Source organism: Caretta caretta, chromosome 1, assembly GCF_965140235.1.
Source record: "Caretta caretta isolate rCarCar2 chromosome 1, rCarCar1.hap1, whole genome shotgun sequence".
Classification (NCBI taxonomy): domain Eukaryota; kingdom Metazoa; phylum Chordata; order Testudines; family Cheloniidae; genus Caretta; species Caretta caretta.
In genome coordinates this window covers 202,012,726-202,029,727 of record NC_134206.1, presented here as the reverse complement: position 1 = coordinate 202,029,727, position 17,002 = coordinate 202,012,726, and the positions used below count along the sequence as shown (strand labels likewise).

The window sequence follows — 17,002 nt, the reverse complement described above, 5'->3', positions numbered from 1 at the left end:
GGGCAGTAAAGATTGGGAAAGTATTATCATCCTCCTCCTCCTCCTCCTCCTCTAAACATAGTGAATTTGAGACTGCTTTAGATTCTTGAGTCTAAATGGAGTGCAATCAATATGGCTTCTTTCATCAGGATTACATTTATAAACTGGGCAGTTCTCTGTTTAATCACTTTATGTTTGATGGCATTAGGCTCTGGAGTTTGTTAATTACAAACTAGTGTGAGGTGATCTGGATTCTTTGTTATAGATTTGTGTGGTTATCTGGAACAAGAAAAGGAAAGTACCACTGTTAAGGATTTTCTGCAGAATCTTCTGCAAAATGAAGTGGTAGATTGTGGGATATTAGAAGGCCTCAGGATTGAAGAAATCAAGGAAAAGAAAAAAACAAGGGACCCACGAATTACCATGGAGCTAAGACACAAGCAGGTGAGGAAAAGGCAGTACATTGAAACCGATATAAGGAAACACTCTTTTTATGCAACATATATTCACCTGTGTAACTCATTGCCACATCATATAATTGACACAAATAGATTAGGACAGTTCTCAAAAGGTTAAGGCATTTCTGTGAATGAGGATAGCATTTGCACTAGCTCAGGGCTGTAATATTGTTCTCCACCATGGATCTGTGCACTCCAGGAATGGACAGCAAGTGACTGTTCTTTGCTAACCTCCCTACTCAAGTCAGGAGTAAGCAGAGGGCTAATTGCATCTCCCTATTTAGTAACCAACCTCTTAAGCATTAAGGTCTCATCCTTCTGTTAGTACTCATCTCGAATACCTGGGCAAATGGGTGGGGGGAAGGAATCCTTCACCCAGGCTGCAAAGTGGTGTGCTGCCATTTACCTGGCCCTTTTGTGCTAATGCACGCAGAGGACCGCACAGTGTGAGGCTCTGTTCTACATATGGGATGCTGCTTTCACATCACCCTACCTCTAATCCAGCCTTCCATTTGAACTGTGGAGCACTGATGTAGGGTCCGGGCCCTAGAAATAATATGGAATGTATACAGTTGTCCTGTAGGCTTAGTACAAGAGAGTCACAGATATCTACAGTATCCATCATACTCTGAGTTCAGTCATTTTGAAAAAAAAAAAAGAAAAAAAAGAAAAAGTGTTCAGTCATTTCTGATGCTGTCTCAGAACAAGATGATTTTTAATGCTTCACCATCAATGTTGCTGGCCCACAGTGAAAACCAGGTGCTAAGTTTGGGGGTGGAGGGGACAAAAAAAAAAAAACCACCCACAAAAAAAAAAACAACCCTCACAATTGTTAAGAATCACAACGTTATAAACAAAAACCAATTGTAAATGGGTATTCTTAAATGGAGCATTTAATAGTATTTCAGCCATACGACCACAAGACTCAAACATTCCCCAACACAAATTATTCCCACTCACAGCTACCTTTAATATGGCATCAAAGGGAGTCCATCCTACAGTTTTAAACCTCCTGTGCTCTGGGGCTGTGTCCCCCAGTTACTGATCCGGTGGCCTCTCTGTTGTGCTTCTGCCACCATCTATTTCAAATTGTGCTTGCTCTGAAAGGCCCTCCACATTCTGCTTAGATCCTTAAAAAAAATTTAAAAAAATAGCACTGGTTGCTACAAGACTGATAGCCCAAAGTGCTGATGTCTTCATAAATCCACAGAAGAGTGTACACCACAGGTAGCAGGGCAAGCTTTCCTCACCAAAATACCTCAACCGTGTCCAGATAAACTTGGATGCAAGTTTGAGGAACTTTCTGGATCATTAGTGTTGATTTTTAATAAATCTCAGAAATCTGGAGTAGTTTAAGAGAACTGGAAGAAGGCTAATGTGCCAATATTTAAAAAGGGTAAACAGAATGACCTGAAAAATTATAGGCCCGTCAGCCTGACATCTATCCCAGGCAATATGTTCCTAAAGGTTGAACCTGGATCAATTACCCTGCAAGCTGCTTAACCCTTTCTAGCCATGTTTCATACTTGAATCAGGTAACATCACAGTGTGTATATACATACATATACACCCACTACTGGTTGGGATTGTACTCTGTGCACACAAGTGTAATCAAGTCATGATCACTTGAACCTAAGCAATAACTAATTTTCACTAGATCTGTTCAGAATTTGACTCCCTTGACAAGACTACCAACAAGGGAGACTGATGCTGATTCAGATTTTTGATTACATCAGTTTTACACTGGTATTACTCCACTGACTTCAGTAGCATTAATCCTGACCCCTCGTGACAGAGGTGCCATCCCTGTAACCCTCTTATGACATGAGACGGTGTTGCAGCCGCTCTGCTTCAGTTTCCCCAACAGAGCTTAGCATGCTTCAGTTAAGGATGTGGCTTAGCCCTACAGCCAAGTCACTGAGGGAGTTTTAACCCTTTCCAGTGTATCAGAGTCCTCAAGTCAAAGTCCAACATAAATACGAACCAAAAGAACCTTCAGCCCACTGGGCTCAGCATACAGCCCCATTGCTTTCAGGCTGACCCCAGCTGCAGCAGCTTGCCTTAATGCCCACCAGTAGGTACCTGGTAACAAATTAAACCACAGTCTGCATCAGGCCTACCCTCCCACAGGGAGGCTCTAGGAGACTATAGCCTCCAATCAGCTCCTGGCTACAGCCAGGCTTCTCACACAATACAGAAGCTGCCATTCTGCTTCCCTCTTTTTAACTACTTTTTCCAGGCCTGACTCAAGAACAAGTATAACAGGGTGGGGTTCATTGCAGACATTGCAGCTTGTTAACCCCTTCCTGGCCAGTGTGGGGTTCACATACCCCATCCCACCCACCCCCACTGGTGCGCCTAAAAACACAATCATATCCAGTGAATGTCAAATATAGAGATTATAGCTTGTTATTATCATCATCATCGCACCCAGAAGCCCCAGCCAGGGACCAGGACCCCACTGTGCTAGGTACTATACAAACGTTGAACAAAAAGACAGTCCATCCCCCACGTTACTTACAATCTAAATGTAGGACAAGAGACAACAGGTGAAAATGGACAGATCAATGGGCGAGTACAAGGAAAGAATGAGATTGTGTGTAATGTGGCCATCTGTGTATTGGCAACCTGATTGAGACCCACCCTCTTAGTTCAAAGAGACTCCCAGAAGCCTTTTCTTCAGATGATATAACTCTTGCCACTACCGCTGCCTTGACTCATTGCTGTGCTCTTCCTTCCCAGGTTAAAGAAAACTGTTTAAGGCGTCAGAAGGAGCTAGAGCTCCAGAGACGAGAAAAGACCCTGAAAAAATTAGCCCTGGCTGAGGCTAAGCAGCGAGTGCAGGAGGAGAACAAAAGGCAGGCTCTGAAGGCCAAGAAGGAAGAAGAGGAGATCCAGCGGGAGATGGTGAAGCTGCGGAAAGAGATGGCAGAGAAGAGGCACTTCATGGGAGAAGCACAAAGAATGTAAGATGGGGTGGGGAGGGAGAGCGGAGCTCAAACTCCATCTAATCATTTGGACTACACGGCTTATGAACCCCAAATGATAGGGAATTTCTTCAGTCATCAGCTTCTGGCTGCAGTGAGCTCTCTAAAATATATAAGACATGGTAGTCTCAAAGGAAAACTGCCTCCTGGGGCCCTGAACTCTCATAATGTATGTATTTTTAAATGACTAATCCTGGAGGCAGCATCATTACTGTCTCTAGTTACATCACAGAAGCTGACAGATTGAAAGAAGGAATCAAATTCTGACATCAACTTGTACACATCAAAACTCTAGCATTTAAAATTGGAGACATCCCCTCTTTAGGAGGGGAAAGAATGTGCCTGTCCAAGGGAGCTCAAAGCCCTGCAGAGGCAGAGTCTTTGCTTCTGCTGAATTTAGGAGCTCCATAGGGCTCATACCTTCCATAGTGCTGCAACCCCCAGGGGGCACTGCGAGGGCCACTTATCTCCATAGGCATCTATGAGATCCTAGTTCTCCATGTGTGCTATATTGACATCCCAATACCCTCTTACTGCTGTGTTCTGTAACCCCTTCCCGACTGTTGAATTTGTGTAGCTCATGTGCACTGGACACCCAAATCTACCCCTGTTCTCTAAAGGCTGGGCTTCAGTAGCTATCATCTGTCCAAGCTACAGAGGTCATTTTCACAGGATTGGTTTAGAAAGGGGTGAGACCCATACCACAGTACTCCCTTTATTTACTATCTACCTTTGGTTCTTGGTGTTTGTCTTACTTTGCAGAGAGAGGAAGAGGCAAGAATTAGAAAAAGCTCAGAAACTGGCAGCGGTGGGCCTGTCTCACACTACGCCAAAGCCCCTGGAGCAGGACAAAGAGGAGAAAAAAAGGAGATTGCAAGAGCTGCTGAGCAAGAGTCATAGTGAAAACCAGAAAGTGAGCATCCTCTTCCTGTATTTAGCACTCTGAGCCAAATTCTACCCTCAGCTATGTGCTTATGCAACACTCACTGAAGTCAAAAGCCCTGGCTGCCAGGCCTTCTGCCTCCTCCTGAGTGTCCTCTGTAGGGAGAGTAAGATAAAAGATCCGTTGAGAGAGAAAGTAGAGGATGGCTTGGGGAACTGTTGCGTAGTAGTTAGAACAGGGAACTGGGAGCAAGGGACTCCTGAATCCTAATCCTTATTCTGTTGCTGGGTATCCATGGGCAAGTCATTTAATGTCTCTGTGCCTCAGTTTCTCCAGTGGGGCTTCAAGGGGAGTTGTGGGTAAAACTTCACTGTTGGAGCAGTTGTGGGCAGAGAGCAACCCAGTGTGACAGATCAGGCAAACAGACACACAGAGGGGCCTTGGAAAACTCATGATGAGATCCTCACCCCCAGTCTGGCCCTTCAGCACCAAGTAAAAGGTCTGGAGTGGTATAAAGGGGCCCTAAAAGACCCACTTCTGCTATAAGTACTGTGGAGCCAGCCATAAGGCTTCCTTTTGAGGACTTCCTCATATTCCTTGGCATAGGAAAGGGTGGGGGTAGGCTGAGGAAGGTGTGGGGCTGTCCATGAAGCACTGTGGCCCCGTGGGGAAGCCCCAGAGCAGTGGTGGGCAACCTGAAGGCTGCATGTGGCCCATCTGCGTAATCTGATTGTGGGCCACAAGACATTTTGCAGACATTGACCAGCTGTAACTACGGCCCCCAGTGGCCGCGGTTCGCCGTTGGACATATGCCCTGAGCACTTTCTCCCACCCCTCACAATTCAGAAAAATAGCCCAAGAAAGGAATGTTGAATGGCCATGAAGTGCAGTGGCACATAATAAACTTGTCTCCTCGCTTCTTAATGTCAAGTTACAGTTTTAGGTGATGCAACTTGGTTAAAACAGCTGATAGGAAACAATCTGTCTTACAGACTTCCATGCCAAGACCAACTACACTTTGTCTCATGAAACACAGATGTAGGCACAGGAACTTCTGTATGTTTCCCCAGACATTTCCCTTGGCATTTCTGCTAATTGTCAAAGACAGAATTTGCAGAATGGAAGGGAAAGTCTCAAACAGTAAGACAAAGTCTGTGCTAAAAATTTAGGTTTATTAGACATCTGGAAATGAAAAGACCCTTTTGTATTGAACACCCTATAGAGTGAGTAAGCTCATTATAAGGAAGAAGGTTCCTTGTGTGGAGGCAGGAATGACATCATAATATTTTTAATTAATATCATTTACATCATATATACCTGTAGCACATTTAATACAGAAGAATCCCATAGCACTCAAATTGAGAAGCCAGCTATCCCAAAGGATCACTTTGTCTATAACTCAAATGCCACTGCTGCTGGAGTGGAATGTGCACAGCAACACTACACCACAATTTAAGATAGGGAGTGAAGAGTCCAAATGAAACTACAGGGGGATTTAGGACTGGTATAATGTGAGCTGTACATTTTCAAGGGCAGAAACTGCAGCTGAGCAGAGATCAGCAATAATGAATCCATTATTATCTTAAGTAGCTAGCGTGTTGACATTTTATCCTCTTCATAATTCTCTGTTTGGATTTCCATGTCTAAGAATGTTGATGCAATTAATACAGGACATTATGAGAAAGAGGAACAGCTGAGGAATTGTTATGAGCTGACCCACTTGGAGGATCAAAATGAACAGCATCTCCAGTGACAGGTTTAGAATTAAGAGGTAGATTAGATAACAAATTGCTCTTCTGTCTGAGGTAAATCACTCCTAGAGGAAGCCAATATGATTTTACTCCTTGGGAGGAAACTATAACTTCCCAGTGAGATGAGGGTGAGTCTAGGTCACATTGTAAATTTTAGCACTGGGAATGGTCTTGTTGGTGCTTAAAGAATAGCTTACAGTTTATGGAGTAATTTGAAAAAAAGTTCTACATTGAGTTCACCCTTCTCTAGAATCAAATGCTTTCTAGATTTAGAGACAATTCTGATTCTAGAATTTATATTTCTCTCTCATGGTTTATTCCTTTTTACTTGTAAGCTGAGCACATTTTGCTTTGGAGTCACCATGAAACAATAAACATGGGGTCCCATGATGCTATTTTTACAGTCAGTTTTCAGAGTAGAACTGCACAATAAGCATTGCTCTCCTCACATTAGTCCTCCGCCCTCCGGAAGCGTTTGCTGGGGGTTTGAAGATAATAAGGGGTTGTTCAAAAGGAAAGGCCCAGGGAAGGATTGCGAGGGTCAGCATTTTTGTGATGAAATGTTCTCGTTCACTGGCTCTATTCACCTTTTCACTGCAGTGCCTACAGCAGCATTTCTCCACTTGGTACAAACTCATTCTGGATCATAGGATTAAAATGGGGAAAGCCAAGGCCCTTGCTGACTGGAAGTGCCAGCTGAAGGCCCTGCGAGCCTGGAGGAACTATACATGGGTCCAGAAGTTGGAGCAGGAGACTGAGCAGTTGGAGACTCATCTCAGGGATCAAAACAGGTAGTGGCCCTTAGCCTATGGAATGCCTCCTTCTCACAGAGAAGCTAGCAGCCTTCAACCAGAGTCTAGTGCTAAGCGGAGGGTTGTGAAATGGTACGGTCTATTTAGGAGCATGTGGAAAGCCTTGTTCCTAGAAAATCTACACGTCACCTGCAGTTGGAGACACCATGGCATACACTGAAACGAAGCTGGATCTGAGCAGAGACTTGAATGCCTCTTTCCAACAATCTCTAATTTCTTTGTTTGGGTGTCCTCCATGGAACCTCCCTCATTGGCTCGTCATGTGTTTGGGGCCTGCAGGAAAAAGAGTGAGCCAAATTCATCCCTGATGAATCCAGTCATCGACTGGAGTTACATCAGCACTTAGTTAGGCCTGATGCCTTCAAGAAGGAGCTTGCTGGTTGGATTCCCCATACACAGCAGCGTATTCTGCAAGTGGGGCTACCCCTCACCTCCAGACAGCTGAAGAGGGAAACAGTGTATCCTTCTCATCTTTGTGCTGTAAAAGAGGAGTGAAAATGGGGACTGTAAAACAAGCAGGAAAATATTTAAAGAACCCAGTTCATGCCTTCTGTATGCATCACAAGCATCCTTTCACCTTTAGTAGCAATAGATGGTTTTCAAAGACTTCCAGAATCAAGTGATATCAAGCAGACCTCATAAAAATATGAAATCTCATGACCTGTTCTGGATTGCTCCACCAATTTGGTAAATGCCAACACCTGGAGAGACAGTGTTGCCTAATGGCTAGAGTACTGGGCTGGGACTCAGGAGATGTGGGTTTTAGGCCCAGCTCTGCCACTAGCCTGCTGGGTGTCCTTGGACAAGTCATTTCATGTCTTGGTGTCTCCGTTTCCCCATCTTTAAAATGTGGATAATGACACTGAGTTCCTTTGAAAAGCACTTGGAGGTCCACTGATGAAAAGTGCTAGATAAGAGTGGGGTATTATTAATTTTAAGCAGGCTAGGAGGGAGGCCTGTCCAATGTCTGTTGGTAATGGGAGTGCTTTATTTTCCAGGAAAAAACAGTTGGCTATTGAGCATAACCGGAGACAGGTTTTACGGTGCTGCTTTATAGAGTGGCAGCTCTGGAGCAGAGCCGAGGCTGAAAAGAGAAAGCTACAGTTGAGACAGAAGGAAACTAGGAAGAAGATGGCACAGCTGCTGGAGGCAGCATCAGTGGGGAAACTTGGCACAGACGGATCATGGGATGTTGGCAGGACCAGGATGAGAAAGGTGACCCAGGATCAACCTGTGAGGCAAGAGGAGGTAAAAGTTCTTTCCCATATGTTTCCTCATCCCAGTCTCTCCCGCAGTGATTAATCATAGCTCTATTAACCTCTGTGGTGCTTTATGACACAGGGATGGGCACTCTCCTAGTGCAGCTTCATCTTCCTGTTATGTCATGTGCACATTCCAGCAGTTGTTCAGGCACTCTAGAAACAAGTCTTTAAAGATCAGAGGTGGATGGGGAAGGTGGTAGACTTTGAAAGCACTAGAGACAGATTTTTTTTTTTTAAAGTATAATCCCACCATGTAGCGTCTACCAACTGAGGCGTGCATTCTCTTGATCGCTTTGGAAGGGAGATTAAAATCACTTTTTTAAAATGACTCAATACGCTAAAGAACCATGTACATTGACTAAAACCATGGTAATAGAAGAAAATGCTAAAGTCTGCCCTTGGTTAAACAGAGTGCAATCCTCTCTACTTTAAAGAATGAGAGAGCTGAATTTGGCCCAGGAAGCGTCCAGGAAATGCACATCAAAGAAAACAATAAGTGTGCGCACAATTGGATTGTAAGCTATCGGGCAGGACCATCTTCCTTAGGTGTTGTATTGTTCCTAGCATAATAGGGCCCTGATACTTGACAGAGGTCTCTAGGTGCTACCATAATATAGATAATTAAAAAATGAATATATACTCACGTCAGGCCAAGCTTTTCCTTCACTTATACCAATGTAACTCTTCTGAGCTCAGTGAGGTTGCATGGGGATAATTGAAAAAATTCTTCAGTTCCATCTTTGCAACACCAGTGGGACAGTTTCTTCACTGAGATACTCCCATTAGAATGGGAGTGTCATATTTGTAATTACGGGCAGAATTTGGCCTAGGAATCAGATCTGAGACTTAAGTATTCACTAATCATACAATTCTGAGAGGGAAGGCCACATGTCTTAAAGTTTGGGCCTGGTTTATCACCACGCTGTAGTTTTATGACTGTGTATCTACTTTAATTTCAGGTTTCAGAGTAACAGCCGTGTTAGTCTGTATTCGCAAAAAGAAAAGGAGGACTTGTGGCACCTTAGAGACTAACCAATTTATTTGAGCATGAGCTTTCGTGAGCTACAGCTCACTTCATCGGATGCATACCGTGGAAACTGCAGCAGACTTTATATATACACAGAGAATATGAAACAATACCTCCTCCCACCCCACTGTCCTGCTGGTAATAGCTTATCTAAAGTGATCATCAGGTTGGGCCATTTCCTGCACAAATCCAGGTTCTCTCACCCCCTCACCCCCCTCCCAAAAACCACACACACAAACTCACTATCCTGCTGGTAATAGCTCATCCAAAGTGACCATTCTCCCTACAATGTGCATGATAATCAAGGTGGGCCTTCTCACATCCCCCCCACCCCCATACACACACAAACTCACTCTCCTGCTGGTAATAGCTCATCTCGCTATCTTAAAACAAAAAAACTTCAAATCCAGATTCCAGCAAGAAACTGCTGAATTGGAATTCATTTGCAAATTGGATACTATTAATTTAGGCTTAAATAGAGACTGGGAGTGGCTAAGTCATTATGCAAGGTAGCCTATTTCCTCTTGTTTTTTCCTACCCCCCCCCCCCCCAGATGTTCTGGTTTAACTTGGATTTAAACTTGGAGAGTGGTCAGTTTGGATGAGCTATTACCAGCAGGAGAGTGAGTTTGTGTGTGTATGGGGGTGGGGGGGATGTGAGAGAACCTGGATTTGTGCAGGAAATGGCCCAACTTGATTATCATGCACATTGTGTAAAGAGTTGTCACTTTGGATGGGCTATCACCAGCAGGAGAGTGAATTTGTGTGGGGGGGTGGAGGGTGAGAAAACCTGGATTTGTGCTGGAAATGGCCCAACCGGATGATCACTTTAGATAAGCTATTACCAGCAGGACAGTGGGGTGGGAGGAGGTATTGTTTCATATTCTCTGTGTATATATAAAGTCTGCTGCAGTTTCCACGGTATGCATCCGATGAAGTGAGCTGTAGCTCACGAAAGCTCATGCTCAAATAAATTGGTTAGTCTCTAAGGTGCCACAAGTCCTCCTTTTCTTTTTACTTTAATTTCAGTGCATCTCTGTAGTGTAAAGCTAGAGTAGTTCCATAGTGAATCAGTCCCTTCACATTTTCCTTAATTAGCCAGATTGGTCCTGTAGACCCCCTTGTCACAGCTGCGTTTCTTTTAATCTTAGCCTTAATGCCTAATCAGAACACCTGAGTCCAAGTAAGAGTTCATTAACATCGTTTGGGTTTAGACCTGCTCATTGAATTAATATCCCATGTCATCAACTGCATTACAACAGTTCTGAGCCACAGGACCTCCCCATAATAATCCTGTCCAATCCTCTAGGGGTACATACCAACCATAAACCAGATGGACTTGGCCAGTTCAGGAGACTTGGATGGTGTGGACCAACCTTGTAGCTCCTGTACCTCCTCCCACCCTGGGATAGCACTACAAATGGTAAGAATTGTGTCCAGAGTACACACCTGAGGTTACCCTGCCTCTCAGACCGATTTCACTGTTGCTCCATTCAGAAAAATGCTCCTAGCTCTTCAAGGGCAGCAGAGGTCTTGACTTCAGTCAGTGCAGAATCCTTCCCTTGCAGGTGACTGAAACACCCCTTCTTCAGGAGGAGCCAATCAATCCTGTAGAACCCTGTTGTCAGGGTGCTGGTCAGACACCCAGTCTTCATTCATGCAAGAAGCCCAAGTATGCCTGGCAGGTTACCCTACAACACGCTGCTGTGAATTCACAGGATCACGCTGAATCCAGTCATCAAACAGTCAGTCCCATACAATGGTTTGGGGCACCTGGGAAAAAAGTGGCCCCTGCATTCAGGGGCCACTTTGAGCACCGCTATGCCTTCCAGCAGCAGCTGATTGAGAAGCAGAGGAGGCAGCTTCAAGAACAGCAGGAGGTGATCCTCGAACTGCAGGAAAACCAATGGCTGAGGAGGGCTAAGCAAGAGGCAGAGCAAGCCACAGCTGTCACCATGGCACTCAACAATCCAGTCCCAAAAATTAAGGAAAAAATGCTGAAGAGAGGGGATCTGTCAAGCTGCAAGAGCGTGTCATCTTTAAGGTACGGCCACCTTACTGAGCCATAGTGGGAGCAGACTGTACTATCCAGAGCACCTTACTCCTGCTCACAAGCTGAACAAGGTCATTTGGGTCAGCACTCGCATGGTAAACCTCCATGCAATACCTCTGTGCACCTGAAAGTGGTGTTAATGGTGCACTAGGAGTTGCTCTTCCTTTCGAGCCAGTACCAAGTGTGGTGTTAGCTGGGCCAGATCCTTGACGCTGCTCTAACTGCTTTGCATTGCCCCGAAGGCATGTTAAACTCGTAAGGCACCTTGGGATGCAAAATGCTCTATTGTTAAAGATAGAAGCAAAGTGGATTTATTTAGTACAACAACACTATCAGTACTTTGTGCTTCTGTAACATCCTTCAGCCAAGGATCTTAAAACGCTTCACAGGCGCTAGTTACTTGAGTCTCACAACCTGCTTGTGATGTAGGAATATGTTATTACCCTGTTTTACAGATGGGGAAACTGGGACCAAGAGAGGTTGAGTGACTTCCCCAAGGTCCCACAACGAGACTGCAGCAAAACTGAGACTAGAAGCCATGAATCCGGACTCTCACCCTTGATTATTATACGCAATGAGGCCTTGCGTAAGGAAGGTGATGATGCTAGTTTCTTTTCTCTTTCACTTCACAGTTCACCTTTGCCTTTGGGGCCAAAGAGCACAAAGACTGTGACCCAAAGCCGGAGGAGCTCAAACCTGCTGAAAGGTATCATTCTGCTTGGTAGTAAAGGCTATTCCTGCCCTCTTCCCAGAGAATAGCATCTCTCTCCTCTCCACATCCTCCTCCATATGGGTGTTCAACCATGCATGAGCAAAACCCACTCAATCCCCTCCCAGCAGAATCAAAACTACTAAACAACACCACCAAAAGGGTGGGTTGCTTTAAGCATACACTGGCAGCTTGTTACAGGGTCTGGCCCTTTAATATCCAAGTCAGGCATTTGGGTCCTTGCAAGTTCTGTGGTCAGTAAACCAAGGTGAGTTGTTGTCCCCAAAGATCATGCTGGATTTTTCCCCACACAAGAAATTATAGAGCTGGCATTTTGTTCATGTCACGCTTTATCCTTTTACTGCAGGCTAAAGCTATAGAGACAAAGGCAGTCTGGCTTCCCTTCCCATCCCATGTGATTTCACAGCCTCCCCCCCCTGCAGTCTATATTGAGCGGTGTGTAAATGTCAGAGATGGGCGGGAGTTGCATTTGTTATAGCAATATCAGGTTCCTTTAACCATTCCCAGGGCCTGTAGCATTGTATAAACTTATGTAAGGCCTTAGCCTGCTTGAAAGGTTTTCCAAAAGGTGGCCATAGTAATATTTTAAACAGACCTAGGAATCACAAAAATTCAGTAATGTATTTTTTTGGCCGTGGTGCCTGCCTGGCTTCAGCCTTTTCAGCACTCAAGCATGCCTTCAGCATCCATAGTGCATGAGCCTAAATATCCCACACTTTGCTTCACTCAGACTCTCTGCTGCTCTAGGTGGAGAAGCACTTCTCCAGCATAAATGGGTGTTTCTCTACAGACATCCCAGTGACTAAATTATAATCAAGAGAACGCAGTGCAGGATCAGGTGCTGCTCAGTTCTGGTCCATTGCAGAGTGTAAAATAGCAGGTGTTCTTCAGACTACATAGAAGAATCTAAGATACCAGTCACGGGGTTTGCTACTCACCAGTTTCATTAGCTTATTCCAGTCTGATGGCCCCACTTCCCACAGTTGCTCACACTGCACTCCTCCTCACTTCCCAGAACTCTCTCTCTCTCTCCGTGGCTCAGCCTTTCAGCCAGGCCACTGTACAGTCCTCACCTTCCAGGGTATCAAAATATCACTGGATCAGCTGTACTCATGCTGCTCCAGATAGTCTTCCAGTCCATGGGCAGGTCCTCTGCCACTCTTCTAGCAGCTGGTGGGGAACCCAGGCCCACCCACTACTCCAGGGACCTTGTGTCTGGCAACTATGGTCTGCTTGTGTCCAGACACTGTTGCTATTTTCCTAGACTCCTTCCTACTTCCCTGCTCTAGTCTCTGGCCCCTCTTCTCTGGGTTTACCAGCCCTTACTCCTTCCTCTTGGGGAGTAAATAGAGGCTATTTCCCCCTCTGACTTCTTGCCAGACTGTGTAGCACTAAACATACCTCCCTTCTAGAGAACAACTGTAAACTGCTTCCCTACAGCCCCCTTCTGGTCTCAGTTTGCTGGCTGTATACAAGCTCAGCCTGCCCCTGCCCAGCTGGGCTTCATCTTCAATTAGTCTTTCAGTCCCTGGCTGTGCCCCAGGTGCAGGCTGTCAGCTTAATTGTCCTAACAATCTACTCTGCCTTGTGTGAGGTGGATGCCCCGTTGCAGTACCACCACAGGACAAAGGAAGTAACCACAGATTTTGGTGGGTACTTACAGCTGGGTTCTCCTCAGAGTCCAAATCTAGTTTCACATGCTATCCATTGCTAGGGTCACAAATAAGGATCAGCTGGTTCCATCTGCTTAGTCCTGAGGAGCTCTGAGGCTGTGCTAAGCCACTTGGGGCTAATGTTATTCCATCTCTAACAATACAGGCCGTCTCGGTTTGTTCCTCCAGACCATCTCCTAAGATCACACCAGATGGGAAGTCACCCTCCAGACCCTCTGCTCTCAGCCCTGCCCCTCCTTCCCAGCTGAGTAATACCTGAACCTGCACTTGTACGTGCAGGAAATCCCCTTAGGGGAGGGGCAGCATATTTTTTGGCTAGATCCAGCTACTGTGCTCCATAGATCTCTCATCATCCACTTTCCAGAGTCCTGGCACCTGATTCCCTTTAACATGCATCAGTGGGAGATGGTTCTTTGTGGGGAGTGGTTTAAGAGCTTTCTCCTGTGCATTTGAGACACTGGCTCCTGTGTCAGGCCTGGCTTGCCCCTTTGCTCTCCGTGTTGGGCAATTCTATGGTAAATAGCCCATTGACTGGCCCACCCAGCACCTTTCCCCCTTTATTCCTGTTTTACCCTTATAGGGGTGACCTGGAGTTGGGCTGGACTTTGGCCTCACTGGGTCATCACTGCGTCTGGACCTGTCCCTCTGACCCTGTTTTCTCCCTCCTCCTTCCCTGCCAGCACTTCACGGTCTTGTGTACAGTGGACATGTTCCCCTCTGTTAGCACGGCAACCTCTTGAAGGGATTCACACAGAGGCCTTCATAACGCCCCTCGGGAGCTGCTGTAAGGCTTGTGTGTCCCTCATTTCCACACGGTGGCAGCCTGCACTAACTCCACCTCTTTATTAAATGATTCCCTTTTGGCCTTTAGATTCACCAGCCCCTTCCAGGGGCAGCCATGGAACTGGCCGGTACCGTTTCATCTCTGGCTGCTGAGTCTGTGGCTCTGGTCCCTGTAGCAGCATCTCTGTCTCAGCTGGAAATGGTGATTATGTAACAAACATCTCACGCTACTGTCACTCCAAGTGAAATTGTAGTGCATTAGTATAAAACCCAAATCAGGGCCAATTATCCTGCAAAATGAGGAGACTCTAGGAAACTGAAGTGTCCATAGCTGCAGCCAGAAAACAGGCAGGGCCAAGGTGCCCCAACAGGCGAGCCCCCTGCAATGGCAGGGAGCTGGTTTTTGTGCTATAGGTCCAGGTGATCCTAGCAGATGAACTCATTCGATGCTCCAGAGGAAGGCAAAAAACTCCAAGGTCTGTGCAAATCTGACCTGGAGGAAAATTCCTTCCCAACCCCAAATCTTGTGATCAGTTTAACCTGAGCATGTCAGCAAGGATCACACAGCTAATACACATCTGGCATCAAGGGATTTATTGTTACTGCCTCAGACCATTGGCCCTCTGGGCCAGTGTCCTGCCTCCAGCTGTGACTAAGATCAGATGCTTCAAAGGAAGGAAAAACCCCACATAACTGATTCAGCAAGTTGTGAATTGGGGGGGTCCTTCCTGACCCCAGCAGAAAATCAGCTGAAGACCTGAAGCATGAGACTGGATTCCTCTAATTATCTCACCAACATAGATACTAGTGTGAACATAGTGAGGGCAAAGCAGAGGTGTGGGTGTGGGGGATGCAGGAAGGTAAGGGGCTGTCATCTCTCCATGGCATGGAAGGGAGAAATGTGGGACATTTGTGTGTTGTCCTATTTACTTGGTAAGCTATTCAGGGCAGGGATCTGTTTTATCCATGTTCTGTAAAGTGAAGTGCTGGTAAGTGCTATTTATAGCTCAGTCAATATGCACTATGCTTTACAGAACCCAGATAAGGCAGGTAGGTCCCTGCCCCGAAGTCACAGACTAAAAGCACAAGACAAACATACCTGCACTGTTGAATGCTGGCTTCTCTGAAGTGTGGGTGCTGATGCTGCCCTGATGGGGGGGTCCTGGGCAGCTTTGCTTGTGGGTCCCAGTCTCTTGCTGCAGCACTTTGTGCCTCTCCCTCTTTGTAGGTTGGAGATGCTGGTCATTGTGAGACCTGTGCAGAGAAATTTTATTATTCTAGCAAAGTGGTACAGTTGAGCTTTGGTGTTGGCTGTACCTCCCAATCCCCTAGCCTGACCCCAAGGGCCTGGGACATGAAAGACAGTAATAGAACTATGGTGCCATCCCCAATGTGTTATCCCCATTGAGACAGCCCTTTTGAATTGCAGCTCCCCTATGGGGTTGCTGCATTTTGACTGTTCTGTTTCCCCACTCCACTATTTGTGCCTGTCTTTTCAGCCACCCAACTTCCACCAGAATTGAATCCTTGTTCTTCCTTTTACAACTAGTTTTCTGGTTCCATTCAAGGCAACGGAGTCCATAGAATCATGTGCAGTAGGGCCAGGAAACAACCTCAGGCCAATACTTTGATTTTTTTTTTTTTTTGGTAAATATTCATCTTAACCAAGATGCTTTGCAATTATTAAAAAGAGGCAAACTGATATAGAATTGAAGATCTACTAAGCCAGAAAGTTCAAGACAGGAAGGGAGAGACAGACAGGAAAGGAACTGTATGAAAGAGAGAAAACTATAGATGAGAAAGGGAGAGAAAAATATTGATCGAGAGTTATGGACAATAGGACATCATGTCTGAAGCCTGCTTAATGACTGTGGGTGGGATCTGCAAGCGTGCCCTGGAATACAAGTCCCATTGATTTGGATTATGCTCCTGCCTCACTTAGGTACTATTAAAAATCCCACCCAAAGGCCATTTGTGCTAAAGCCTGTTCTCAGCTGTTCATGAATCTCTGCACTGGTGGAACTGCCCCTGCTAAAGTTTATTCCAATAACCAGTCCCTCTCACTGTTAATATATTTCCCTAGTGTCTCAGCTCTGTGTTTCCCTCTTTGGCTGTTGCTACTGATCCTACCACCATGTGAAGCTGTGAATAATTCCTGTTCGCTATTTATTCTATTCCCTGGCAGAAGTGTATCAACACTCATCAAGTCCCCTCAGCCCATGGGTCCTTTCTGTGCTATGTTGCATAGAGTTAACACCTCGGTCATTACCCATGTCTCTTACTTTCTCTCAAGCTGCCTCATTTCAGCCAGTATCGGGGCAGTACTAACTGGGGAGGGGCCTGAACCAAATTCACAGATCAAAGGACTCCCAAACTCTGGGGAGGTTTGGAATCTGAACCAGGATCTGGACCAGAATTTAAGAGCTGTTCACCCTCACCCCCCAATCCCTGTAGTGGATCCAACCAAACCCAGGATTGACACTGTGGTGTTTGAAATCTGGGTCTGAATTTAGCACCTCAGTCCCATCTCTAGTGTTTATTACGGATAAATCAGTCAGTGAGATCTCAGGGATACCTGGGAGCCTTTTCTTTCTCTCCCTCACTC

General features: G+C 45.7%; 2 protein-coding genes across 7 annotated transcripts in view; one reads left to right on the top strand and one right to left on the bottom strand.

The window, feature by feature from the left end:
• ZDHHC23 (zDHHC palmitoyltransferase 23) overlaps positions 1 to 17,002 on the bottom strand; it is a 47,180-nt gene that overhangs the window by 4,285 nt on the left and 25,893 nt on the right. For 4 of the 5 annotated variants that reach the window (XR_007352464.2, XR_007352465.2, XM_048817936.2 and 1 more), the window contains one exon: positions 15,497 to 15,651. Coding sequence is in view for 3 of the 5 variants with exons in the window: in XM_048817936.2 (XP_048673893.2) it covers positions 15,497 to 15,651 (155 nt within the window). In the remaining 2 variants the exon portion in view is untranslated. Of the gene's footprint in view, positions 1 to 6,843; positions 7,144 to 15,496; positions 15,652 to 17,002 lie in introns of those variants that run through there. The other variant, XM_075118828.1, reaches the window with a different exon arrangement.
• Positions 1 to 17,002, top strand: part of CCDC191 (coiled-coil domain containing 191) — a 38,093-nt gene that overhangs the window by 10,332 nt on the left and 10,759 nt on the right. Inside the window, exons 5-12 of one of the 2 annotated variants that reach the window (XM_048817857.2) lie at positions 245 to 423; positions 3,180 to 3,403; positions 4,187 to 4,337; positions 6,659 to 6,849; positions 7,869 to 8,118; positions 10,468 to 10,581; positions 10,727 to 11,202; positions 11,667 to 11,806. In XM_048817857.2, the coding sequence (XP_048673814.2) occupies positions 245 to 423; positions 3,180 to 3,403; positions 4,187 to 4,337; positions 6,659 to 6,849; positions 7,869 to 8,118; positions 10,468 to 10,581; positions 10,727 to 11,202; positions 11,667 to 11,806 (1,725 nt within the window). Of the gene's footprint in view, positions 1 to 244; positions 424 to 3,179; positions 3,404 to 4,186; positions 4,338 to 6,658; positions 6,850 to 7,868; positions 8,119 to 10,467; positions 10,582 to 10,726; positions 11,203 to 11,666; positions 11,807 to 11,843; positions 11,918 to 17,002 lie in introns of both variants that reach the window. The other variant, XM_048817868.2, reaches the window with a different exon arrangement.